The 26,885-nt window shown below is 40.1% G+C and overlaps 1 protein-coding gene and 1 pseudogene across 1 annotated transcript; one reads left to right on the forward strand and one right to left on the reverse strand.

The window, feature by feature from the left end:
* Positions 1-584: 584 nt before the first annotated feature.
* LOC133718611 (protein NRT1/ PTR FAMILY 7.2-like) lies at positions 585-5,765 on the reverse strand (annotated as a pseudogene).
* A 17,806-nt stretch (positions 5,766-23,571) lies between these two features.
* LOC133713481 (mitochondrial zinc maintenance protein 1, mitochondrial-like) lies at positions 23,572-23,971 on the forward strand. Its single transcript, XM_062139521.1, has one exon. It carries the CDS (start codon positions 23,587-23,589, stop codon positions 23,899-23,901), a length of 315 nt encoding a protein of 104 aa, XP_061995505.1. The 5' UTR covers positions 23,572-23,586; the 3' UTR covers positions 23,902-23,971.
* Positions 23,972-26,885: the final 2,914 nt, after the last annotated feature.

Here is a 26,885-nt window from a genome sequence, read left to right on the forward strand (position 1 = left end):
GAATCTCACCAGATCGGAGGCGGTGGTCGCCAGAATCAGAAGGGGGGAGCGTCATGCCGGTGGTCGTCGAAATCGGAGGCGGAGACCAAAGGTGTGAAAATTTGTGGTTGAGGAGAGAGAGACTGCGATCGGAGAAAGAGAGACTATGATTGGAGAGAGAGAGAGAGAGAGAGAGAGAGAGAGGGGGGTAAAGGGCGTAGACTAATGGAATTAATTGGGTTTCTTAAGTGGGAGGGTAAAATTGTCCGGAATGAATTAATTTGTGGAAGCAAATGGCCCTATGTGTACAAAAACAATTAAGTGGCCTTATCACTAATTAAAGTTTCAAAAGATCACTTGTGTGTAATTTTCTAAAATTTTAAAATGACTATTGAGATATAAAATGGTATAAAAAATATATAAAAAAGGCACCTTTATATGTTCTTGGGATAAGCAGCATTTGAGAAGCTTTTTTAATTAAGTTCTTCAATTTCTCTAATGCCTTCCAAGATCTATGGCCTCACCGCACTAGACACACCCGATCTGCTAAACACAGAGCCACCATCGGGTAACAAACCCCCCCCCCCAGAAAAAAGGCACGAAACCAACATCCTCTCACGCTTGAGGCGCGTTCTAGATGAAACACTAGGTCACCTCGGTAAATGTCAGGACAAGTAGAAGACAGGGTTGAATAAAGGTTATGTACAATTCACAATGGCATCTGTGCCCATTCTGTCTCCATTCATTGCTTAAAAGGCACAGATGAGTATTTGTCCCTATTTGATCTGGGCCTTTTTTGTAGTAGTGATAGCAAGCAATGTTTGTTCTACTGAATTAAGTGGTCCAATACTAAGTTTAGTGGCTTTCGTATCCCATTTTAAAGTGGGAAATCTAGAATTCCACTCATGAGTTGTTGTACAATAACAGTTCTTATATATGTCGTAATAAAAAAGAAATTCTACCGAAATAAGTTGTACGATTTATCCCATGCATCTTTGCTTTATTAGCCCACACACTGCAAATATTTCAGAAACTGATCAGACTCCAAGTTCAGCTTGCCTAATATTTTCATTGTGATCATCTCCTCCCTTTGCTTCAAACTTGATATACTTGTACCACTTGGCACAAACTATATAGACCATGAGATCAGCTGTAGTCAAAGCTGCTAAGAGAAAGTAAAACCTATCCAGATGACCTTTGTTAAGGTTTCCAGGTATCCATCCAAATATATTATCCCTACTAGAAAACTTCATCACTATCGTAACCAGCAAACTACTCACATAGTTTCCAAGTGATATTGAAGTCATGCAAAGTGCACTACCGAAGCTCTTTAACCCATCAGGTGCTTGACTGTTGAAGAATTCTAGCTGACCCACGTACATGAAAACTTCGGAAGCTCCGACGAGCACATATTGAGGAACTTGCCAAAATATGCTCAATGAACTTCGACTCTCACAATCGGCAGTGACGCAATTTGTTCTTGCATATTTTAACCTAAAACACTCCACAACTCCTGCTGAGAGCATAGCCATGATGGCAATGACAAGACCAATCCCCATTCTTTGAAGCTCAGTGAGGCCTTTTTTTTGTAACCTGATAACGAGTGGGTCGAGAACTCGCCGGTAAATGAAGATAAAAGTTGCCACACTGAGGATGTCGAAACTTGACATACCAGCTGGGGGAATGTGGAACTTGGAGATGGTGGTTTTCATTACGGCACCTTGTTCTACAAAGAGGGAGGCCATTTGTGTGAAAACTACAGAGTATAGTATTGTACAGAGCTAAATTGGAAGTAATCTCAGTACGCATTTAACTTCTTCTACTTGTGTCACTGTGCAAAGCCGCCATGGATTTGGAGCACATCCGTCTATTTGGTTGAACTTCTCTGATGTGACGATTGCTGCCCTATCCAAGAACCTGTTGTTCAACATGTATGAATCTTGTTTAAAAATAGATCGAGAATTAATTAATTAAGATCAGCAGACCGGGACCTGAGGCAAGTCCCAAGAAATAGCTGCCTCAGGCCCAGAGTCCAATCATCATCGTTATTTATTATTTTTTTTTTTTCTGAAAGCCTAGAAAGTTAGGGGGGTCCAATAAATTTTCTTTTAGACCATCATATGCTGTTGTGTGTGTGTGTGTATATTAGATGAAAGCCCAATCATCATCATTTAATACATATACACTTTTTTCATAATATATATATATATATATATATATATATATATATATATATATATATATTAAATAAAAGCTATCACCATTAGGAGTAAAAAAATTATTATATTTATATGATAAGTAAACATACATTATATGCAACAATGCAATTACCCCAAGGTTAAAGAAAAGTAAATCTCTCATTTTTGTAGACCATTCCAGCTTTAACTTTTTGGTGTAGAACATCTTTTGAGCATATGCAACAACATAAGCTTTATTTGAAATTAAAATAAATAAAATGTAAAATATAGTTATAGGCTTAACAATTTTGCTGCAGCAATACTAGTTATTTCAAATGTTCTTATCAAATCAAATATTGCCGTTTGGAGGGAAAAAAAATAGGAGATGAAATTATAACTATTCAAAATTCCTAGCTAAACATAGCTACCCATTTTACTATAAATTATATTTTATTTTATTTTAGCTACTTTGTTGGCTATTTTTTATAGTTCAAATTTGTAACATTTTAACTTAATCTTTTAAATTTTGGTTTGGAACATATTCGGCCTTATTATATGAATATAAATATTTTAGATATTATATTTTGTTCGATTTTGAATTTATAGATTTATTTCAGGAAAATTTATATAAAAAAATGCATACTACAATTAGAGAGCCCAACTTTTAAAGACCTTAAAAAATCACAGGTTTGACCTTGAAGATCCGACAACTATAATGACTACTAAGTTTAAATTTCAATAGAACTTAAAAAATGTGAACTTACTTGATTCCTCGGGTGTGAAGTATTTTCCTACTCTGATTTTCAGAGCATTGTTTCCCGTGTTCCTCATACAAGTCATGTCCATCTGACGTGATCTTGACCTTCCATTTTCTTGTTGCAGCAACCAGTACGTGACATAACCTAGAAAGAGGATTGCCCTGAGGCTTAAAATGCCTATACCTTGGAGTTCCGCAAAGAAACAAAATCAATGCCATGCCAGCAGAGCCTGTAGATGCCCAAAACCCTACAGTCCATATTCCTTTATCCTCAAAATACCCTAATCCTGTGTTAGAAAAGAGGGAGCCAAGATTCAAAGCCAAGTAGAAATAGCTGAAGAAGGCAATTTTCCAGTGACCTTCTTTGGGGTCGTCCTCATCAAACTGATCCGCTCCAAATGTAGCTATTGTAGGTTGGTAGCCTCCATTCCCTAGTGCAATGAGATATATGGAGATGTAAAACAAGCCGAATTCAAAATTCGAATGGTCTCCACATGGAGATTGCTCATCACCGCAACCTTTAGGCTTGAGCAGGAATAGGTAGGTTGTTAGTGACAATAATGTCAAGCCCTGTAAAACAAATTAATTACATGAATATATAATTATATACTAGCAAGAATTTTTGTATAAATAAAGCTAACTAGATATTCTGTGTACACGACTACGGCCAAAAGGGAAAGGAAAAAAAAAAAGGTAAAAGTTAGAAATGATCCCTTTGATTTGGGATAATACTCAATATTAATCTTGTAGTTCCAAAATGTTTAATTTTACCCATGTGATTTGCGAAATTAATCACAGTCGGTCCAAAAGCTAATTTTGACAAAAACTTCGCCATGTGAAAGTTATGTATAAGGATAAGTTTGTCATCTCAATAAAAAAAATTAAAACAAAAAAAAATAAATTAGAAATTTTATAGGAAATGAAATTAAAAATAAATAAAAACCAGAATTCCACAACCTCCTATTTTTTTAGTTTCATTTTTCCAATACTATTTAATTTAATTTCTTTTACTATTTTAAATTGAAATGATTATCCTTGCACATGAGGGGTTTTTGTCAAAAATAGCATTTGGACCAATATCAATTACTTTTGCAAACTACAGGGGTAAAATTAAATATTTTTAAACCATAAGGTTAATTTTGAGCATTACTCCAAACTACAAGGACTATTTATAACTTTTACAAAAAAAAAAAAAAAAAAAAAACTAATTTTTTACCAAAGAGGAACCATATATCTGCTCAATTATATCATCTATGCTCATATCATATATTTGGAGAAATTTTATCGTACAGGAATTTATTAATAGGATTTTGATTGGTAATAAGAAACTTACAATAACAAAAATAACTTGAAAGATAGCACAAGTTTTGTATCTCCCCCAGTAAGCATCACTAAGAAAAGCCCCAAGAAGAGAGAAAATGTAAACTGTTCCGGTCCATTTGCTGACATTGTTTGCGGCCTCAGCGTTGTCTTGTCCCAGCACCCTTGTCAAGAACAATACCAAGTTCACTCCTACTCCAAAAAATGCTAATGTTGCCAATCCTTGATTCACTAATTTTAGAGAGAAAATATACTGAATATAAGTGTAACCAATAATGAAACATAAATTTGACTAAAGAAAGAAAACTCTATGAAATATATAACGACATACCATAGTGAATTATGGTTCAGAATATTATCATAATGTTTAGGAACAAATAATTGATATGTGCATATGTGATTAGCCTTGTTTATTTTGTGAAAAATGTGGGATTTATCCATTTAAAATAAAAAAATAAAATAAAAATTAAGAAGTATGTACACTGATGATGGAGAAAATTAAGAACCAAACTACAATCCAAGTTTTGACAATTGAGACTCATCAAGACCCAAATTTGAAAATTTAGTACAGACGTGGCTTTTGGTATAATCACATAAAACATGTCGAGATTAATAAGATAAATACATGTTGTAATTAGTGTGTCTATATATATGGAGCTTAATTAGCTAGGGTTAATTATGTACCTAATATGAGAATTGCAGCAACCCAAGAACCAGTTCTCCCTCGGATTGCAGGGCGGCCATTCCAATCAACGGCTCCATCCATCGTACAAGTTTCTGTCATCCTTTGGTTCTTTTCTTTTTCATAGCCCTGAAATAATTAATATTAATTGAAGTTTTCATTTATAAGAAGTAGTGCATCGATCTAGCAATTAATGACTAGATGCATTGCCCTAGTACAGGTAAATGGCAGTTGTTAAACATATCCATCACAAACCTAGTATGGAAATGAGTAAAAATGGGGACAGTTAGTCAAGAAGAATAAAGAATCGATTATCACAAACCTGCTGGTCTTTGAAAGTATCTAAGCCGGCCATTGCTAGCTATCTATAGGACCTCAGAAGAACTAGCTAGCTCTAGCTTAATAGCACCGGCCACCCAGAAAAGTTGGAGTAGTGATATTAGTACTCGAAGAAGAACGGAAAGCTAGCTAGCCAAGATGGGTGTTTGCTTTGAGTTGAGGGAAGTAGGAGCAGAGATGGTTTGGTATATATAGAAGGTGGCCAAATTTGAAGAACGGCTGTGATTGTTAGATGTACTGTGCTGTGAGCACACGCGTAAGAAAGATGAAGATAAAGGAAAACCCTACGCAGGTTGATTTGACAGGAAAACTGAGCAAGCAATTAGGTGCGTGGTGAGAAGGAAATGCTTACGTAGAAGCTATATATCAAACATATACTGAGAAAGAAACGTGAAATTGTTTGATAGATGCAGTCATCACAGCAAAACCAGGTACCCTTATCGATCTGTGTCGACGTGAAGACATTGAATTAAACGGCTGTGAGTCAATTTGGCTGATCTGTCATGATATCGACATGTTAATTTGAAACAGATTCATCCTTTAAATTTGTACGAACCATATTCTCTGTTGTTACTGAACTTGATTTCTGCACTTCTTCGTGATTTTAGGAAAGTTGTTTCTTTCTGTGAAGTGCCAACAAATTAAACACATTGATTGTCCACTTTATCTTCGTGGTTTTGGGCACTTAGACTTGACATCATCAAAACCTTTGCTTTAGATTGATGGATATAGCAGCCCCATATGGTCGGTTTGTAGGACAGCATAGACAGTAGCAAAGTAGCAACCGGCAACCTTGTTACTATTATTAGTAAATATCAATTAACCCATAACACATGAAGTGGTAAATGTGTCGAGAGCCAAAAATTTTGAACACGAGAACGTTAAACAAATTTTTTTTTTGTTAGTTCGGCACTAACTAGTCATCCACTAATTGAACTCAACTCAAGGCCGCTCACTCACAAAAACGAGGTTTATGCTAATTTATTGGAGATTTGAGTCAAAACTTTTTAATCGCAGTGGGGCCGATGAAGCACTAAAACAGACCAAATGGTCATTTCATTCGACCTCTTAATGTTGCTAATAATTGACCAGACATGCCTGCCAAACAAATTTGTTTTTCGATCGATGACAAGCTTGCCACACAAATATGTGTGGCAGATTCATGACTTTTAATGCATGGCCACAAAAGAAGCAGTCATGCATCACTCAAATGAGGAGGACGTACTATATTGAACAAAGCTAGATAGATATGGTTAAGGTTTGCATGCTGATTAATAAATTAATCTTTTGAATGCATAAACAAATTAATGATTGATTAATGTTCATCTAACAATTCTTTAGTTGTTAGTTCTGGGAATTCAGCCTCTATTGTACACCAGAAGAAGCAAAACTAAACTTCTTAGGTGTAAAGAAGAGAAAATTTATGCTAAATAGAGCCTAATGAAGACTAGTACTGCTCGTTGGTGGTGGCAGCTAGGTAAAGTGGAGAGACATATTAAAGCTTAAAGGGGTAGAGTAGCTATCAGCCTAGCAACTAGATAAAGCGTTATCTATGAGAAAATTCTGAAGAGGAGCCGGCCAACCGGCACTAGCTAATTGTCTTTTTTTTTTTTTGGTGATGGGGATCAATTAAGCTACCCCAACCTAGTCTAAAAGGCTAAAAATAGAACCAACTAGTAAGTCGGATGGACAGGCCTAAACAGACAATAAGGAATAGGAAACTTAATTTCTAACTAGGTTCAGAAAAGCCAGTATAAGGAAACTAACCCTTGTAAAAAAAAAAAACTAATGCATAGGCCCAAAGAACAAGCCCAATCCAAAACAGAAAACCTAGCTACTGCAGACCACCTAGCGCCGCCGACCATGTAGAATCGCCGATGTGTTGCCGGAAGCAGTACACCAAGCAGTTCCATGTTGAATAACAGATGCCAATCAAAACCCAGAACACAAATCATATGAAAACCAACAAGCCAGGGAAGAAGATCCCTCAAAACAACCTTATACTCGCCACCATCAAGACCCAAACCAAGAAAGAGTCGTGGCTGCCGAAAGAGGACCGAGAACCAGAGCCTTGAACCAGAACCATGGAGAATGGGGGGTGACGAACCCATGCGTGAGCACCCATACTCCCCTAGGTAAGTGCCTTGCACTTTATCATTGCAGCCACAATAGCTCTCATGGAGGTTGAGAGTGAAATGAGAAGACTTGTTTTGGGGTTGGGTAAACAAAGATCTGGAAAGATGTGGGATTGATTGACTTTGAGAAAGAAAGAAAAAAAGAGATGAGGAACAATGTCCTCCCGATCTGGACAGTGCCAGGAATGAACTGGACATAGCCAGAAAATACCACAAAGGGAGCAAAAGAACACCACAAAGGTGAGACAAGAGCAGAAGATTCTTGAGGACGCTGATAGGGATGAAGGAGAAGGGACCTCCCCCCAACTCTTAAGGCCTTCAATCTAGATCAAGAGGGATTAAGATTGGGCAAAAGAGAAGGGGGAAGAGGTTTTTTTTTTCAGATCTACTTTCTCTCTCTAGTGTTTAGAGAGAGAGGGTCTCAAAGTATGTAGTAAACAGTTCCAACTCACTCCGTTGGAACTGTTTACTAAGTAGCTAATTGTCTTATTTAGTTCAAAGCATTTGGACACGTACACATTCTCTAGTTCTAGCAATGAATTAAAAGGCGTGCCTCATGTGCACCTTAAGGCGTAAAAAGAGCGAGGCGCTGATAAAATTGAGTTTGTTTTGCTGCCGAGGTGACCAGGCGCAAAAGGTCCGTTGAAAGCAAACGCCCAGAATTTTTTTATTTTATTTTTTTGACACCAAAACGACTGTTTTTTTTTCGATCAATTCGAGTTGTTTTTCTTGTTGGATTTTTGTTTAGACCAGATAGTTGCGATCAATTCGATATAGACAATGACATCCTTACTGGTTCGATTTTTCTTTGGATGGTTTCATGTTCAATGTTTGATTTGTAATGTGTTTTTTGGTTAAAAAGAATATGTATTTCTGATATATGTAGTCAGTATATTATTGAGTTTGTAACATGCTATATGTTTGGGGAATGGGGAGTGACATCAGTGGTGGTGTTCTATCTCAAGGACTTTATGAGTTTCGACACTACAAGATTCCGAGGCTCAACCCAAAAGTTTGCTGGTATTGGTTAGCTGCGGACTGTTTGAATCCAACCTCTGCTTTCAAGATCCTGTAAGCTTCCCATGCCATTATCCTTCTGTTGTTTCATGAATGTCCGGAATTTGGTTATAGTTAGATGATGACATAAGTCATGATATGTTTAAGATAATTACACTTTGATGCATTGTGTTATCCTTCTCCCAGTACTATAGCTCATTTATACGTAAAGCTTACACCTTACACCTCAAGGCGAATGCCGTGCTGAGGCTCTCCCAAAACCGCCTAGACTACGCCTTAGCCTTTTAAAACATTGAGTTTGATCTAGTGCTAGATTGTCCAACCCCTAATTTTCTTTTGGACTTCTTTAACCAGGTTTAGTGACAACAATATAACTTGCTGACATATAGCACTTTATTCCGGCCATCATTGATAGTAAGATCGAGTTCAACCTCCTTCTCCTGAGTCTACATAAAGAACCATATCAAATAATTAGAACCATGTTTAGGGCAGACGGAGCATTGTTATTCCAAAGCGAAAGGTTTGAGAATAACAGTGCTATATGTAGCTGTAGGTGCACTAGGTAATTTCTTCACTTAGTTGTTGTTTGAAGGCTCAGCTAGCTTTTAGCTCTATTATGTATGAAACTGATTTCGCTGAATATATGAAAACAACTTATATGGTCACATTAATCTCAATTAATTTGGCTCTATTCATACGATGTGTAAACTTTAGCTAGCTCGGTTATCAAAGTTTGGCAGGCCATTGTCATTGTCTTTTTGGAAATAGTTGCGCTTTCGATCGACGCTCTGCTCACTTGATCGAAAATGAAATATTTCTTGGTCTCAGGCATCGACATTTCTTCGATCAGCGTACATAGTTAAGCTGAAATAGAAGTCCAAGTCCATTGATAATATCATTTCATTTTTTTTTTTTGAGTTGAAAAGGTCATACTATTATAAAGTTCAGCAAGCAGTACAATAACGACTTGCCCATAGGGCCATTAAAAAAACAATTACATAGCGTACACCAAACAAGCACACCTGGAACCAAGCATACCTCAAAGTATACCCCTAGTACACCTACCTTTTTTGAATAAGTGCAGAAGCAAGAAACTAAATAACTCCGAAATAAAATAAAAAACCTACGAAGCTATTAGTAACTTGCCGATCTTTTCCACTCAAGCAAAAACTAAAATAGTCTCAACACCCTCAGTTGAGGTAATCACCTCCTCAACCGGATGCAGACCCTCTGTAGATGAAACCGAAGCCACTTCCTGCTCCTCCATCTTGTTCCCAGCATTCTGTTCCTTCATCGGTAACTCCGAATCAACCATTGCAGTCATCACCTCTTCAATAGTTTCAGCAGGTTCCTTATCTGTAGGAACATGAGAGACCTCCACCTCATCCTCAAGCCTTTTGAGGAAACGTTTTCTTTCCTTAATCTTAACACGGGGACACAGGACATCATCCACACAACCAACCAATTTGGTTTTGTTTTTGGATCCTTTGGGGCAACCCGCCTTCTTCTTTTTTTGGGGAGAAATTATCAATCTGTCATCCATCTATGGAAGAGAGAGAGAGATAATTCTACAACCCCAGCCAGATTCGGTGCAGGCAACGCCAGCAACTTCTTCCCTGGACGCATCATGATCTCTGCTGGCCTCTTGAGTCCACTAAGAGACCCTGGGTCACTACCCAATCCAGGAGCAGTAGGACCCCCATTCTTGAATGCCTGAATAAATAAAGCACCAGGAGAAACAGTAACATGATTGCTCTCCAGAGCATGCTTAGGCTGCATAGATAAAGGAATCGGCTTGACTATCTTCTTCAACAAACCAGCTGCCTGTAGCCCGGAGTTAAGATGAGCAGAAAAGAATGCAGCTTGGTTTTTGTAATGTGTAGCCCTAACTGCAGCTTCCCTTTGAAGCAACCCCAAACCAGAAGGAACCCTAGGTTCATTCAAACCATTCCTAGGGTTTGATAAAACCCTAACCTCTCCAGACTTAGCCCGAGCACCTCTTACGGAGCCATTAGCTCCACCACCAACTGCAAAGAGCGATAGACCCGCCATAGCATGTACCGGCGGAGGGGATGCAATGTTGCCCTTTCAGTGGCAATCAGCTTGTCACAGCCATCCGTGGAATGCATGAACATCCCACAATCTCTACACAATCCTCTGGTTTTTTCATAGACGATCATGAGATTCACATCGACTGCTGCAGAAAAGGAGAAGCTACGGAAGATCCTAAAGCACCGACGAATATCGACGACCAACCGGATCCTCTGCTCTTCATCCTTCCTATTCAACGCCACTTGATCGAAACGGAGAACCCGTCCAATTGCAGATCCAATCAAGGACAAGGACAGTTTGTTACGTAGACCAAAAGGAAACCCTCTAACAGTAAACCAGAGTTCCAGAGAATGAATTGGGATACCTTCCACATCAGATATACCATCATATGGCACTAAAAAGAGCATAGTATTACGATAAAACCATGGACCCCCATGCAGAATCCGATTCCTGTCATTTTCATTATCAAACTCAAAAACAAATCAATCCCCAACTTCTCTGATTGATAAGCCTTCCCTCATCCTCCAGATCGTTGACATAGTACCAAGAAAACCGGCAGTATTTGGCTACCTCGTCAACAGCCGTCCCACCATGTAGTGATGGGGATCTTGCAGCGCCGCCTCCCCAGCAAAGCCAAGGTCGACGTGTGCGTCGTCAGAGAGGGCAAAGGTAGCAGCAAGGCTGGCAATGGGATCCGACATGGTAGAAGGAAAAGGTATTTTCGAAGAGGAACGACGAAAAAAACCCTAGCTAAGCGAGAGCGGCTAGGTCAGATTTCAATTGCTGAAGAAGTTCAAGGTTTATAAATATCATTTCATGGTTTCGTTTGCAATATATTGGGCTTGTTTTTATGTGGATCCCTTCTAAGGAAGACCACTAAAATGAGGACTAATTGAGGACTTTTACGTTAGACAACCCACTTTTCGATCACATTTCTGCAAATCAACCTTTAAGATGTTTAGATATTTATGTGTAGATCATTTGTGCATTTTTTCAACAAAATTAAAAATCGTTTAGACATTCATAATTGTGATTTATCAGTCATGAACATGAACGGTTCATATTTGACAGTTTTGGTTCGTCCATTATTTTTATCTAGTTTGGTATCTTAACAATTAACAATTTGGAAGAAAATTTTCAGAAGTGATATGCTCGTGCATACATAAATATCTAACAATTGATTTGCCGTAATGTAATTGAAAAGTGGGTCTCCTAAACTGTTGATTAGAACATTTTCAACTAGTCTCATTTTAGTGGTTCTCGTTAGAATGGCTTCCTGTTTTTATGAGAGATTCTAGGTTTTTTCAAGAAGTTAACCTTTTAAATTCATACGTCAAGGGTCAAGCAATTACAATTAAACTAATCTAATAATCTAATATTGTTCAAGTAAATCCAGAATATGTGTCTGGCCCAAACTCTAGGTTACTTGACCTAGTGGTAGTAGAGTTAGAATTAGAGATAATCTTGAAGAATCTTAGTAGATATCCAATCAATGTACAATTATGTTTCCATGTACAACTCTATCTCTATGCTTGTAATCCTCTATATAAAGAGGCCCCTATTATCAATGAAAGCATGACTCTGATCCATTCTCTCCCAATTTCATTTTTCTTTAAACACGTTATCAGCACGAAGCCCTAACCCTAGTTTCAAGAAGCCAAAAACCAAAAAATCCTTTTTCCCATTCACTGCCATTCGCCGTGCACCTCTCCTACGTGTCCGTGTGCCTGTTCCTGCTGCAAGCCTCTGCCACTACTTGACTACGCATAAGTTCGGTCATGTCACGCCCCTGATTTTTAACACAATTAAAAATCGATATATAACCCCATAATTATATATGCGTGAACGTTCAGTCATCAATATCAAATACCTGGAAACTTTTTCCCTTTTAACTACATACATATTGATGCCCTGAACCTACCATGTCAATATTGACCCGTCCACAGAGTCATATATTATACAAGCTTACGAATTAAATTTTCAACAACAAGATAAAACGTAAATGCTCCTCAGAGTTTACTAGATAGCGGAAGTCATAACAATGGCAAAGCCAACAAAATTTGCTTCCTACCCGTTCTGCTGCCAACAAGCTATCTCAGCTTCAACCACGATTATCCTAACCTGCAGGCTTAACCCCTACACCGTTTGAATGGTGCACCGGGTTGTCACACAACAAACCCGGTAAGCTTTTGCAAGCCCGTATGAGTAACTTGAAACAACTCACACCAAATCCCAACCACAACCACACTTAAAAATCGAATTAAGTAAAATCAGTAATCCCCGCATTGAAACTTAGTTCAGGAGATCACATCAAAACAACAATTCAAAAAGCAGTAATCCCTGCATATAACTTAGTTCAGGAGATTACATTAAAACAAACAATAGAAATCATATAATCTCTGCATAGAGTTTAGTTTAGGGATTTACATTAAAGCAATCGATTCAAAAAGCAGTAATCCCTGCATATAACTTAGTTCAGGAGATCACATTAAAACAATCGATAAAATCATAGTAATCCCTGCATAGAAATTTAGTTCAGGAGATTACATTAAAACAATCGATAAAATCATAGTAATCCCTGCATAGAAATTTAGTTCAGGAGATTACATTAAAACATACAACCTCAGTTTAATCATTTTCTCAAAAACAACTCACACCCAATCACAGGATAAAAGTCCGCACAAGTCACGTTTCAATCGAGAAACCAAACACACTTTAATCCCATAAAACACGAAATAAAGGAGAACAACTCACACTTTATTTTCCTTCAAATCGAAATAAAACAAAGCAACTCACTCCTTGGTTTCTTTTAAAACGAAACATAGAAAACAACTCACACCTTAAATTCGATCAAACTAACATAGAAAGCAACTCACTCCTTGATTTCTATCAATCGTACCATAACGTACCATAGAAAGCAACTCACACATTGATTTCTATCAAAATAACATAGAAAGCAACTCACACCTTGATTTCTATCAATCGTACCATAACGTACCATAGAAAGCAACTCACACCTTGATTTCTATCAATCGTTAATAAGGAGGACAACTTGCACCTTGTCTCCCTAAAAACCGTTAATAAGGAAGCAACTCACACTTGTTTCCTAAAAACACGTAATGTCATGAGTTATCAATAACCAGTTCCCGTTACCCCATGAATTACCTATATGGCAGCCAGACTAGAGCTCTATCTTAATATATCGTAACCTGTCACCTCGGCCAAGGTTCAACCTTACGATATACTGCATGCCCAAGGTCATAGACCTCCGTTCCTCGGGCCGCACAGTCCCTTGGAGCAAAACGTTAAAACAGTCGCACAGGACTCAAAACGTTACACAACCTCAACGCTTTTCAAAACAATCGAAATCATCATTCCCATAATCATTGTTTTCCGAAAAGGCATAACACGAAACAATAAAACGCATCATTCTTGCCTATTGTTTTCATACACAAATCCCAACGCTTTTCAAAACAAATCGAAATCAACATTTCCACAATCATTTGTTTTCCAAAAGCCACAACCCAAAACAATAAAACGCATCATTCATGCCTATTGTTTTCATAAATCCACAACCCACTAAAACATATAGTTTGCAGCTAAATCAATAACTCACAAAACGATAAGGTGTTCCGTTTCAAAATGAACCTTGTGAGATTACTCACCTCAAAACTCCCGTTGCGTCTTCAATACAGAACAAAGCAGCCAATCACAATAGCCGTCCAAAGAATACTTCGTCAAGTACCTAAGGAAACACAACTCTGATTCAGTTAACGAATCACAAGGAATAACGTTCGAAACCCTAAATCGAACCAAAATTCCCAAGGTGACGCCAATAGAGGCAAAACCACATCCGAGACCTCCAAAGTCTCTGGAACACTTCCACGATCGATGTGTCCAAGCCACAAGTCGACCCGATACTTAAATCCTCAAGGATTTGAATAAATTCACCGATATGAAACGGTAAAAATCATAACAAATCCATACGGACTCCAAAATCTGCATATTATATATCAAAACGCTCGTATTGACGAGTAGAACATATATAGTACCAGAAACAGTTCCTTACATGGCCGGAACACAGCCAGAACTCCGCCACAGGCGGTGGCGCACCACCACCGGCCAAAACTCAATATTTCACAAAACTCCCAACATTAAAAAGCTTCATCTAAGCATGCTTGTGGACTTTCATAACTAGCTCGAAGTCAGAAAACAAGCATAAAGGGTCGAAAAGTACCTCACATGCCGTGAACAGTAATCCAATGTGAGTTGAACCAAGTTTTACGTGAATCGATCCAAACAACCACCAAAGATCGATCAAGGAGGCTGCTCTGAGCTCCCCAAGCTTGGCCTGAAGCCTCGCCGACGTCGGAGGTGTATTTTCTGGCCGGGTCGAAAAACCACCAACTGTACCGCCTTGCTGCTCTTCCTGCACCGAGAATCGCCACAAGAGGCCACCACAGGGACGACCGGAGCAAGGAGGCGAATTCGTCTGTGCAAGTTTCGCCGGCAGAGGTCACCGGAAAAGCTGGGTCGGATCGCCGGGTTTGGGTCGGGTCAGTAGAAGATTTTTGTTTCTGAAGGTGTCGACCGAGAGAGAAGAGAGAGGGAAGAATTGGCTTCCGGAAATAGAAGGAAATGGAAATAGTAAGTTTCCCACTTGGGAAACTACTATTTATACTAAAATGGAAATTTCTTCCAATAGTCATAACTTCTTCATAAGAACTCCGATTTCCGCGTTCCGCATGTCCACGAACTCGTATCGACGCGCTCTACAACTTTCATGAAGGAACTTTCTGGAGAGTATCAACGTATCAAAAGTCAACCTTTGCAACCCCCCTATAGTCATACTTTTCGAATAAAAATTCATCCGAAACTCTTCCACTCCATCCACGAGCCACGAAACTGTCCAACAACCATAAAATTAATTCCGGAAAATCATCGGAAAATAATTACAAATTTCTGGGGCATCACAGGTCGCTTTCCCATATAGCATCGCATCTACCTAGCACCTGCTTCGCCATCTGCCTCGACCAGAATTGCAAACTGGTTGCAATCCTAGCTTAGGATCGATAGCACGTCGCGAGCCAGCGTGCAACACATGCCCCAAGAAGCACACCGCTCCTGCCATGCACGCCCACAGCATCTGCCTAATGCGCAACCTGCCAGCAGCAGCACCACGCGCCTCTCGTCTGCCAGTTTCAGCAACTAGGATTGATAGCAGCCTGCAATACTATAACATGGATCAAAACCACGATGCAATCCTACAAATCGGTTCGCCTGTATTGGACTGAAGTTCGTGTGCAATTCTACAACTAGGATCGAATACGCTCTGCAATCCTGAGAGGTATGGTTTACTAAAAGTTCCCAGTTTTGAAGTTTTTATTCTTTTTCTCTGAGACTTGCAGCCTCCCTTCTTCTACCCCCCCCCCCCCTTTCTTCTTCATAGGGAAGACCAAAAGCCGAACTGTGGGGGTTAGTGCTCACTCCAAGCTTGGAGCTTGTTGAGATCTCCAAATTTAGAGTTTGTAGAGAATTTATGATCGACCACTTACATCATTGTTTCAATCTAATCCAATACCTCTTGGAATCGGATTTCTTGGAAGCGACTATGCTAAAAAATTCCTAATTTCTTGTAAGCGACTACGCTCAGAAATTTTAATTGCTTTCGTGGTACCTTTTTCGCTCTGTGTACATACCTCCAACAATATGGAATATTTGTTACATCACCAAGCATAAGTAACACCCTCTTTGGGACATCCACAAGCCATGGTGAGGCCCAACCGAGACTTGCATCTTGTAGCCCTATGTTCAAGCTACGCTACGGTATCCGGAAGTCGCAAATCCGTCGCCGGGAAGCCACCTTTCCGGCCTTGCCAAGTTGCCCTCACAAACTAGACTTTCTACACTAGAATAGTGGGTTCTTGTCCCACATCTAAGAAAATGTAAAGGAAGAGCACTCCTTCACCTATAAAAGGAACTCTCCTCCCACTTAAACACCATTCACTCCATTACAACACACTTTGTAATCATGTTAGGCCGTAAGGCTCAACACACACTAGTTAAGCTTTCAAGTGGACATAGTCTCCCGCTAAGGCGGGAGGTGAACCACTATACATCTCGTGTCAATCTCTCTCTCTCTTTCACTAAATCTAACTAGAGGTCCCTCGGATCACTAACGTTAACACTCTGAAACTAACCCTTTTCCTTGTTCTCTTTCAGGATGAGTAACCTAATCAAACTGGACTTCGCTCCATTGGGAACAACTGGCTCTGGATATCATAAGTGGGTTCGTGATGTCCACCAGCATCTCAAGGCCGATGGAATCCTGTATATGATTCTCGAGCCTAGCCAAGATATGTTAACTGTTGAGCAAGCTCAAGCTTTGGAAGCAAATAGAACAACCTTCGAGGCAAATAAGACGAAAGCATCATCCTAATGACTCGTCATATGGATGATTCGCTCCAGTACGAGTATATGAACAAAGAAGACCCCAGAAGGCTGTGGGTCTCACTCGAAGAAAGATTTGGCAACGTCCGTGACTCCTTGCTTCCTGACTTAGAAGTGAGATGGCATAGCCTCCGCTTCTGTGATTTCAAGTCAATTATTGACTACAACTCGGAAGCACTTCGCATTAAATCCTTAATGGAATTCTGTGGAAAATATATCACAGATGCGATGTTGATTGAGAGGACTCTCTCTACCTTCCCTGTCTATGCATTGATGGTTGCTAAGAACTACCAAATCGATATTACTGCAGGACGGATCATAAGGTTTCATGAGCTCATTGGAGCTATGAATGTCGCTGAAAAGTATGACACCATCCTTGTGAAGAACTATAATTTGAGACTCATAGGAAAAGAGCATATTTCGGAGTCCAATTATAGTCACGCCCCTAATGGAGGGCACCAAGAGCGAAATCCTAAATGTAGGGACAATTGTGGACGTTCTGGTCCATATTCTCACTCTAATGAGGAAGGTAACAGCCCAAATAGGCGAACATGGAACCGAAGGGGTCAACGTGGAAAGAGAGAGGGAGGCAACGCCTCTGGCCATGTTGGTGGCACCACCAACACTAAGAGCCATCCAAATGACGCTTTCAAAGCACTTCAATCAATGGAGTTTGAGCACAGAGATGAATGTTCCTGATATGGAGTATCCGGTCATTGGGCACACATTTGTAGAGCTCGTGAAGAAATTGTCACCGCCTATAAAGCATATTGTGAAGCAAGAGAAGCTCATTATGTGGAACAAGAAGATCAAGAAGATGATATAGAGTGAAGGGTTGAAGACTTCAAATCTGGCTAGGATCAATAGATCGTCAATTCTGTTTAAGTCTTTATTTTTCCAAGAGATGTAATAGGCAATTGCCATATATTGTACTAAATGCCATTGGTTTAGTTTTTCTTCAAAGTAGGCTCATCCAAACTCAGTATGATGTCTAGGAAGGTTTTAAGATAAGTGGTACTTAAGTGAGCTTTGCTCTACCGACATCTCTCTACTCACCTGGTCATATTCATTTTGGAGTTACCGAAAGAAGTCAAACGACTACCTTTGTTTTGCATTAGCTAGCATTTGGATTAGATTCTCTTAAATGGTTAAGAGACAATGATGTACTCCGTTGGCTAAATGAATAAAATTTCGAGTTCTTTTCATTATGACTCCATTTTGATTCTGAGCATATTACTTTGTGACTATGATGGCTGGGCCATCAGTATTAGTTCAAGGATATGGAATAGCCCAAGTTCCCCTTGCCAAATGGCACCTTGATTACTGTCATAGAAACTCTCTACGCTCCTAGGGAAAATCGCACCCTATGAATAGCCCACGGATTCCATGTGAAAACGCATGTAGAAAAAGGAAATTAGTTCCTTTGCAATATTGCTAACAAAGGTGCATCTTAGAGAAGTTTATGTGTCTCTCTAGTGGACTCTATGTCACTATTCAAGCTATTAAATCCAATAAAGTCATGAGATAAGATCTCTTGGATTTAGACACATATTGGATTTGCAACGACAGGATAAGTCATCCTGGTCATGATATGATGATCCGTCTACTAAAGACTTCACACAGACATCCATTCTTTCGTGCGAAATAAAGCACGAATCAAAAGTTGATTCCTGGACTAAATATGACCGGCGCCGCTGCCTATGGCACCGCCGCCATCCACCACCAGCCTAGGGTTGGCACAGTCCCTATCCATAACGCCATGGATAACGTCTATCATGATGATGGCGCCCCAGGTGATGCTGGAACCACCAACTTTGCTTCGAATAGCGTTTCAGACGCTTAGGCCCAACCAAAATCATCATTGGTTGCTTCTAAGGCCTCTCACTCGTTTTACAAAACCCATTCCTTAGGGAAATTAGGACTGAGACCGTCCTATGCAAAGGATATGAAAATACTCATTTTGTTCTTACATATAATCATTGGGGATTTTGTGGACTGATTCAACCAACTTGCGGACGTTTAAATATTTCATGATGTTGGTTGACATGCAAACACGCTGGTCGCGTGGTGTGCCATTGTCCACCTGTAAATGCTGCTTATACTACACTCCTAGTACATATCATATGACAACGGGCTCATTCCTCGGATCATCCATATTCAGTTAATTGGACTTGACGATGCTAGAGAGTTTACATTGAAGACTTTCAATATTTATTGCAATGGGACTGATGTTGGACATCATATTCCCATGTACACACCCAAATGGTCTCGTGGAAACGACTACGATGGTAGCCCGAAAATTGGTAATGCGCACTAATCTCCTTATATCCGCTTGGGGTGATGCAATATCGCATCCAGCTATGCTAATTCGTCTACGACCCACTGCCACTCAATCTATCTCTGCGTTACAGCTAGTGACTGGGTACCAGTATCGTACTTACGCATATTTGATTGTACCATTTATGTGCTATTTGCGCCGCCACAACACATTATGATGGGGGTCATTTCAGACAAATGGGCCACTAAGATGGATTTGAGACACCAACAATCGTCCGCCACTTAATGCCCTTGCTAGGCGATCTCATTACCGCTAGATTTGTGAATTGTCACTTTGATGAGACAGTCTTTCCGTTGTTAGGGGGAGATAAGAACACAGATGTTCAACAGGAATGACAGGAATTGTCGTGGTCTGTCCCTACTATGTCTCATCTCGATCCCCACTAAAGTGACAAGATCACACAAATATGCTGCAACCATGCCTGCAAGGATGGACGTTCCTACAAGAGGACGTAGCGCCACCCTGCATGGAGGTAGGCATGGCACCAATGTCGTAGAAAGTGGCACTCTGGCGTTACAGGCCATGGCCCCAGCTAGGATGCATGGAAGGCCCGTGGGTTCGAAAGATACTTTGGCACAACCAATCCTTGGATCATCGACACTCAAAATCAGTCTCATGAGTATCTTCCAGATTATTGTTATCGTTGGGGGACGCCTCAATGTTAGAACTTATTCCTGAGAATATAGAGCTCTTGGAAAATTACATTAGTGTACATGAGACGTGGGATAGAAACTCTATCATAATTGATGATGTAGTCGAGCATTTCGTTTGTCATGAGTTTATTGAGTCCGATGATATCGAACCATGCTCCGTTGATGAATGAATGCCAACGTAGAGAGATTTGGCTTAAATGGAAAGATGCGATCCAGGTTAAGTTGGATTCTCTAACGAAGAGGAAGCTTTTCGAGCCAGTGATGCCAACACCTCCTAACATAAAACCTATTGACTAATGGGTCTTCGTTAGAAAGCGTGATGAGAAAAGGAGATGGTAATCTCGCCTTATGGCGCAAGGCTTCTCACAAAACGTCCTGGAATCGACTATGATGAGACATTTCTCTCGTAATGGATGTCATTGCACTCCACTACCTAGTCAGTTTGGCAGTTTCCGAATAACTGAACATGCAGCTTATAAATGTGGTCACTATGTATCTCTATGGGGATCTAGATAAGGAATATACATGAAGGTTCATGGTGAACTTCATTTACCAAAGTCAAGTGGCTCTTGACCACGGAGCGCGTTTGCAATAAGGTTGAAATGCTCACTAAAGTGACTACTTGATTAGGAAGGGATATGCCCGCGCGTTTCTATGACAAGTTCCGGATTCTATCACGGTTTATGTTGGACATGATCTTCATTGGAAGCCCTTAAAGAGTTCAGGGAAACCGCTGAACACTTGAAATCCGAGTTTGAGATAAAGGATCTTGGGAGAACACGATTATGTCTCGGTTTGGAACTTGAGCATCGTGTTGATAGATGCTTAGGCGTTTTGACAAGGTCAAGCCTTCAAGCACCCCCATGATCATCCGTAGTCTTGATGCTGAAAATGATCCTCTTCATCTAAAAGATGATGAAGAAGACGTGCTAGAGGAATAGTGTCCTACTTAAGTATAATAGGCCCATTATTGTACTTAGCTCAATACACAAGACTGGACATCTTATTTGCAATGAACTTGTTAGTTATTGCACTATCGCGACGCCATTGGATTGGTGTAAAAGATATCTTTTGGTACTTGAGATGTACGATTGATATGAGCTTGTTCTATCCCTACAGAGACAATGGATTAGGACCCGTCATATGTCAAGAACGCCACCAATAGTGGTCTGTGTTCCCTCTCCTCATCCTAAAACGACATAAGTGTTTTGGAAGGTTTTGCTGATGTTGGGTTTCTCTCTGACCCACACAAAGGTCATTCCCAAAATGGTTAAGTGTTCACCATGGGTAAAGACCATGATATCTTGAAGGTCTACAGAATAGACTCTAATCGCTATATCTTCGAACCATGCAGAGATTATTGCTCTTCAAGAAGTGATTTGTGAATGTATATAGATTGGATCCATAATTACGCATGTTTGAAGCAATTGTGGTTTGAAGTCTACCACAAGATGAGCCTACGAGCATTTATGAGTATAATGCTGCTTGCTTTGAGTAAATGAAGCAAGGCTACATCAAAAGCGACAACACCAAGCATAATTAGCAACAACAGACTCTCCTCAAGATCAAAGTGAACTAGGTTCGATCTGAGGACAGTGTGGCAGACTTGTTCACTAAGTCATCGCCCAATTCCACTTTCGAGAAACATGTTGGTAGCATCGTCTGCGGAAGTTATCCAAACTCCCATGACCGTAGTCATCAGGGGGAGATGTCTACATGTTGATCTCAAAACGTGAAGGGTGTGTTGTGCTCTTTTTCCCCCTTCGACCTAGGTTATTTTGTCCTACTGAGTTTTTGTTACTCGGCAAGGTTTTTAATGAGGCAACGAGAGGAGCACCACATTTAGGCGACACAAGGGGGAGTGTTGAAGAAAATCCAGAATATGTGTCTGTCCCAAACTCTAGGTTACTTGACTTTGTGGTAATAGGGTTAGAATTAGAGATAATCTCGGAGAATCTTAGTAGATATCCAATCAATGTACGATTATGTTTTCATGTACAACTCTATCTCTATGCTTGTAATCCTCTATATAAAGAGGCTCCTATTATCAATGAAAGCACGACTCCATTCTCTCCCAATTTCAGTTTTTCTTAAACAAATATATTAATTTAAGCTATACTTGCGTTTGGAGAAGGGCAGAAAGGCTATTTCATATATCCAAGCATGAATAAGCATATATAAAACATGTGAATGGTTAGGTTCTTAATTTTTATAAGATGTATTTTTAGATTTCTCTAAACTATCACGACAAACGAATGGAAGTGGTTCTGTCATGCTTGAAGCTAATATAACGCATGCTCAGGTTTGTAACAATAAGAAGTTAAGTTAATAGCCAAATAAAAAGTTTGATTCACAGAGATCAGCATTAGTCATTTTCATGCAAAATTTCCAAACGGGAGCTGTCTTATCTATCTAGCTGTGTATAGGGCAGTTAGAAGTGGAACCCATATTCGCTTTCGATTTAGCCTTCCGTGGAGGTCAAGAAGAAAGCTTTCGATGGAGAAATTAGAGGAAAAGGGATTGGCTTTCTATTTCGGTTGTTCCTTTTTTGGCCCAAGTACATCATTCTTAGAGCAAATCCACCCGTTGAGGTTGGCAAGTCAATACTATCCACTGCTTTTGGCCTTTCATTTCCACCATCTAGGTCAAAATGTCAGATACTGTTCATAAAAGGTCACCGAATGTCAGTTGGAAGGTCAAGAAATTGACCCAGAAAGTGACCCAGAGTGACCTTTTGTGAACAGTATCTGACATTTTGACCTAGATAGTGGAAATGAAAGGTAAAAAGTAGTGAATAGTATTGACCTGCCAACCTCAACGGGTGGACTTGCTCTTAATGGTTATCAAAGGGCAAAGTGACAGCTGGACCCTCCTATATACTCAATCCACACACGACTCTTTGTTTGTCAATCATGTTGCTTATTACTTCTCTAGCATGATAAACCATTTGATAATTGATATATATGAACAAGCAGGAGCAATTTAAATATATTTAAGGGAAAATTTCCCAAATAATACACCAAGTAAAGGTCACTAATAATTCTTATACATAAAGTTTCAAACCAATCATTTCGGTACACGAAATCTGAAACTCGACCCACTATCAGTACACGACGTCAATGACGCCGTTAATTTGGCACCAAAAATGTCTATTATGCCCTCAATTCTTTTTTTTTAAATAATTTTTTTTTCTGTTTTTTTTTCTTTCGTTTTTATCTCTTTCTTCTTCCTTCTTCCGCCTCTACGAAACCCACCTTCATTCTTCATGTGAGAAGAAGCCCGAGCTCACCAACTTCGAAACCCACCTCTATTCTTCAGTTTTCCTTTCTTCCTTTCTGATTTTTCTTCATCTATTCGTTTCCTCCTTCCTCAGATCCCTCTCTCTCTCTCTCTCTCTCTTCTTTGGTGACAATTGCGGTGGTTTGGTGACAATTGCAGCAAATCACGGCGTACCTTTCCACCACCTCTAGAAGGCCCACGACTCTCAATCTCTCTCAAACCCCAAAATTTCCATAATGGAAAAGTCCCAAAATGAAGAACCTTAACCCCAAATCAAAGAATCCCAGAATTCCCGTCACCGAAATCTCCCTGTCGCTGGCTCCGCCCTCCTCCTCCTCCTCCTTTGATTCTCGTTTGCTTGATCTGAAATAGTTAGTGGCTCGAGAAGGCCTAGACTGAGAAGTGGAGATGGCGAGAGTGGAAGCACTGAACGCGTACAGATCGCTGCTGAGAGCGACTCGGAAATCGTTCGCCGGAGACACCGTGATGCTCAAGGGCTCGGCGGCGGAGGTTCGTCAGAAATTCGAGGAGAATAGGGGCGTGACGTCAGAGGAGGAGATCCAGAGACTGCTTGGCGAGGCACGCGAGGCCTCCAGCTTCATCTCCACCATGATCGTCCAGGCCAAGCTCAACTCCCGCGGTGGCTACGAAGTGAAGGCTGAAAAGGACCATGCCGGAGCTACGCTTGAGATTCCTTCTGAAGAAATCCTTCGCAAATCTTAATGCATGAGGAACAAGTGAGAAAAATTGTACGGCGGCGTTGAGGGTTACATTTCCCCTAGTTTTTTTTTTTTTTTTTTTCGAAAACCCTTCTCTTTCGAATGTTTTCTGGAACCATTATTGTGCTTGAACGATTGTTAGTAAGCTATTTTTCACTCCTTTTTTGTTAGTGAATGGAATGGTTTTCCATATAATGATCTTGGAGATAGTGGATATATTTTGAGATTACTCTTCTCAACCCAATTTGGATACATTCGAGGGTTTCGGGCAAGCCGCTTTACACGATTTTGCATAGGATTGATGTTGGGGTTGTCATTGATTTGGTGCCTGCTAGAATAGAGGACCTGGCTCAGTCTATAGCCGGGGCAGTGTAGTCTCAGAAGCTGGCCGTGAGGGTGATTCGCAGCTGCAGTCACTGCCCGGTGGGGATATTAAGCTTTTGTGTGACACGGTGGTGGAGAGTGTGAGGGAGCTTACTGGGTATGATAGAGTTATGGTGTAAAAGTTTCATGAGGATGAGCACGGGGAGGTTTTGGCTGAAGTGGGTGAGCTCGGGCTTCTTCTCACATGAAAACAGAGGTGGGTTTCGTGGAGCCGGAAGAAGGAAGAAGAAAGAGATAAAAACGAAGGAAAAAAAAAACAGAAAAAAAAATTATTAAAAAAAAAAATTGAGGGCATAATAGACATTTTGGTGTTAAATTAACGGCGTCATTGACGTCGTGTACTGATAGTGCGTTGAGTTTCAGATTTAGTGTACCGAAATGATTGGTTTGAAACTTTATGTATAAGAATTATTAGTGGCCTTTACTTGGTGTACTGTTTGTGAAATTTTCCCTATATTTAAATATATATTACATATATACACTATTATCAAAATGTACAGTATGCCCATATCATGCCTTGCATCCTATAATCTCGAAGCCTCTTTCGGCTTAAGAAAATTGTGGAAGGGTTAGAGTTGATAAAGATGTTCATTTTGTTGTTATGCTATGTTTACTTGGCTTGATATGGTTGAAGACAATTACAGGCCATGGAACCCTTAACGCCCAGGGTGCAAAAGTCATTCTATCAACAGTCAACATGACTGTGATAGAACAAAACTTTGCCCACACTAGACTTGAAACTGAAAGTCCATACTGACACTGTGATGCCCCAGAAATTCATATTTATTTTCCGAGGATTTTCCAGAATCTAATTTGTGGTTATTGGACGGTTTCGTGGCTCGTAGATGGAGCGGAAGTGTTTCGGACCAATTTTTATTCAGAAAATATGACTTTAAGGGGGTTGCAAAGGTTGACTTTTGATACGTTGGGAATCTCTGAAAACTTCCTTCACGAAAGTTGTATAGCGCGTCGATACGAGTTTGTGGACATGTGGAACGCGGAAATCGGAGTTCGTATGAGAAAGTTATGGTCATTGGAAGAAGTTTCCATTTTGATATAAATAGAGAATTTCCGGAAAATCTTTCATAATTCCATTTTCCTTTTCCGGAAACTTTCCTTCTCTCTCTCTTCTCTCTCGGCTGCACCTTCAGAATCAAAAATATTCGACTGACCCGACCCGAACCCGGCCGATGGCAGACCACCAGACGAGCCCAAATCAGTTCGCCTCCTCCGTGCGCTCCTCCCTGTGGTATTCTCTAGCGTTGATTCCCACTGTATGCGGCGCTGGAAGACGGTGAACCTTGAGATTTTCGGACCCGACCGGAAATCCTAGCTCCGGCGACGGCACGGCTTCAAGCTTCCATCTTTGGGTTCGTGGGAGCCTCCTTGATCGATCCTTGGTGTTTGTTTGGATCGATTTCCGTGGAAATCGGTTCAACTCGGATTGAGCAAAAATTTAAAGCTTGTGAGGTAGTTTTCGATCCTTTATGCTTGTTTTCTGACTTCGAGCTAGTTATGAAAATTCACAAGCATGCTTAGATGAAGAACTTTGTTGTTGGGAGTTTTGTGAAATATTGAGTTTTGGCCGGCGGCGGTGCGCCACTGCCTGTGGTGGCGTTATGGCAGCGTTCCGGCCATGTGAGGAACTGTTTCTAGTATTATATATCTTCTACTCGTCGATACGAGCATTTTGATATATAGTATGCAGATTTTGGAGTTTGTATGAATTTGTTATGATTTTTACGGTTTCATACCGGTTGATTTATTCAATCCGTGAGGATCTGAGCGTCCGATCGACTTGTGGTTTGGACGTATCGATCGTGGATGTATTCCGGAGACTTTGGGAGGTCTCGGATGTGGTTTCGCCTCGATTGGCATCACTTTGGGGATTGTGGTTCAAAATAGGGGTTTCGGACTTAAATCATTTTTGGATTGTTGCTAAGTTGAAACCGTATGTGATTAGGTACTTGACGAAGTATTTTGGACGGTTATTTTGTGGATTGGCTGCTTTGTTCTTTATTGAAGACGCAGCGGTAGTTTCGAGGTGAGTAATCTCACAAGGTTCAATTTCGAATGAAACACCTTTATCGTTTTGAGAGTTATTGATTTAACTGCAAACTATAGTTGGTATTAGTAGGCATTCCTGAGCGGATGACTACGTATATATATATTTACGTGAAATATATATGTTTTGGTGGTTTGTGGATTTATGAAAACAATATGCATGAATGATGCTTTTTATTGTTTTGGGTTGTGGCTTTCCGGAAAACAAATGATTGTGGAATTGTTGAATTCGATTTGTTTTGAAAAAGCGTTGAGATTTGGGTATGAAAACAATACGCATGATTATGCTCATTTATTGTTTTGTGCTATGGCTTTTCGGAAAACAATGATTATGGAAATGTTGATTTCGATTGTTTTGAAAAGCGTTGAGATCGTGTAACGTTTTGAGTCTTGTGCGACTGTTTTAACGTTTTGCTCAAGGGACAGTGAGGCCCGAGGAACAAAGGTCTATGACCTTGGGCATTCAGTATATCGTAAGGTTGAACCTTGGCCGAGGTGACAAGTTACGATATATTAAGATAGAGCTCTAGTCTGGCTGCC

Source organism: Rosa rugosa, chromosome 6, assembly GCF_958449725.1.
Source record: "Rosa rugosa chromosome 6, drRosRugo1.1, whole genome shotgun sequence".
NCBI lineage: Eukaryota > Viridiplantae > Streptophyta > Magnoliopsida > Rosales > Rosaceae > Rosa > Rosa rugosa.

Excerpts from the sequence above, each read along its gene's own strand:
- LOC133713481 (XM_062139521.1), top strand. The coding sequence starts at position 23,587 with ATGGCGAGAGTGGAAGCACTGAACGCGTACAGATCGCTGCTGAGAGCG.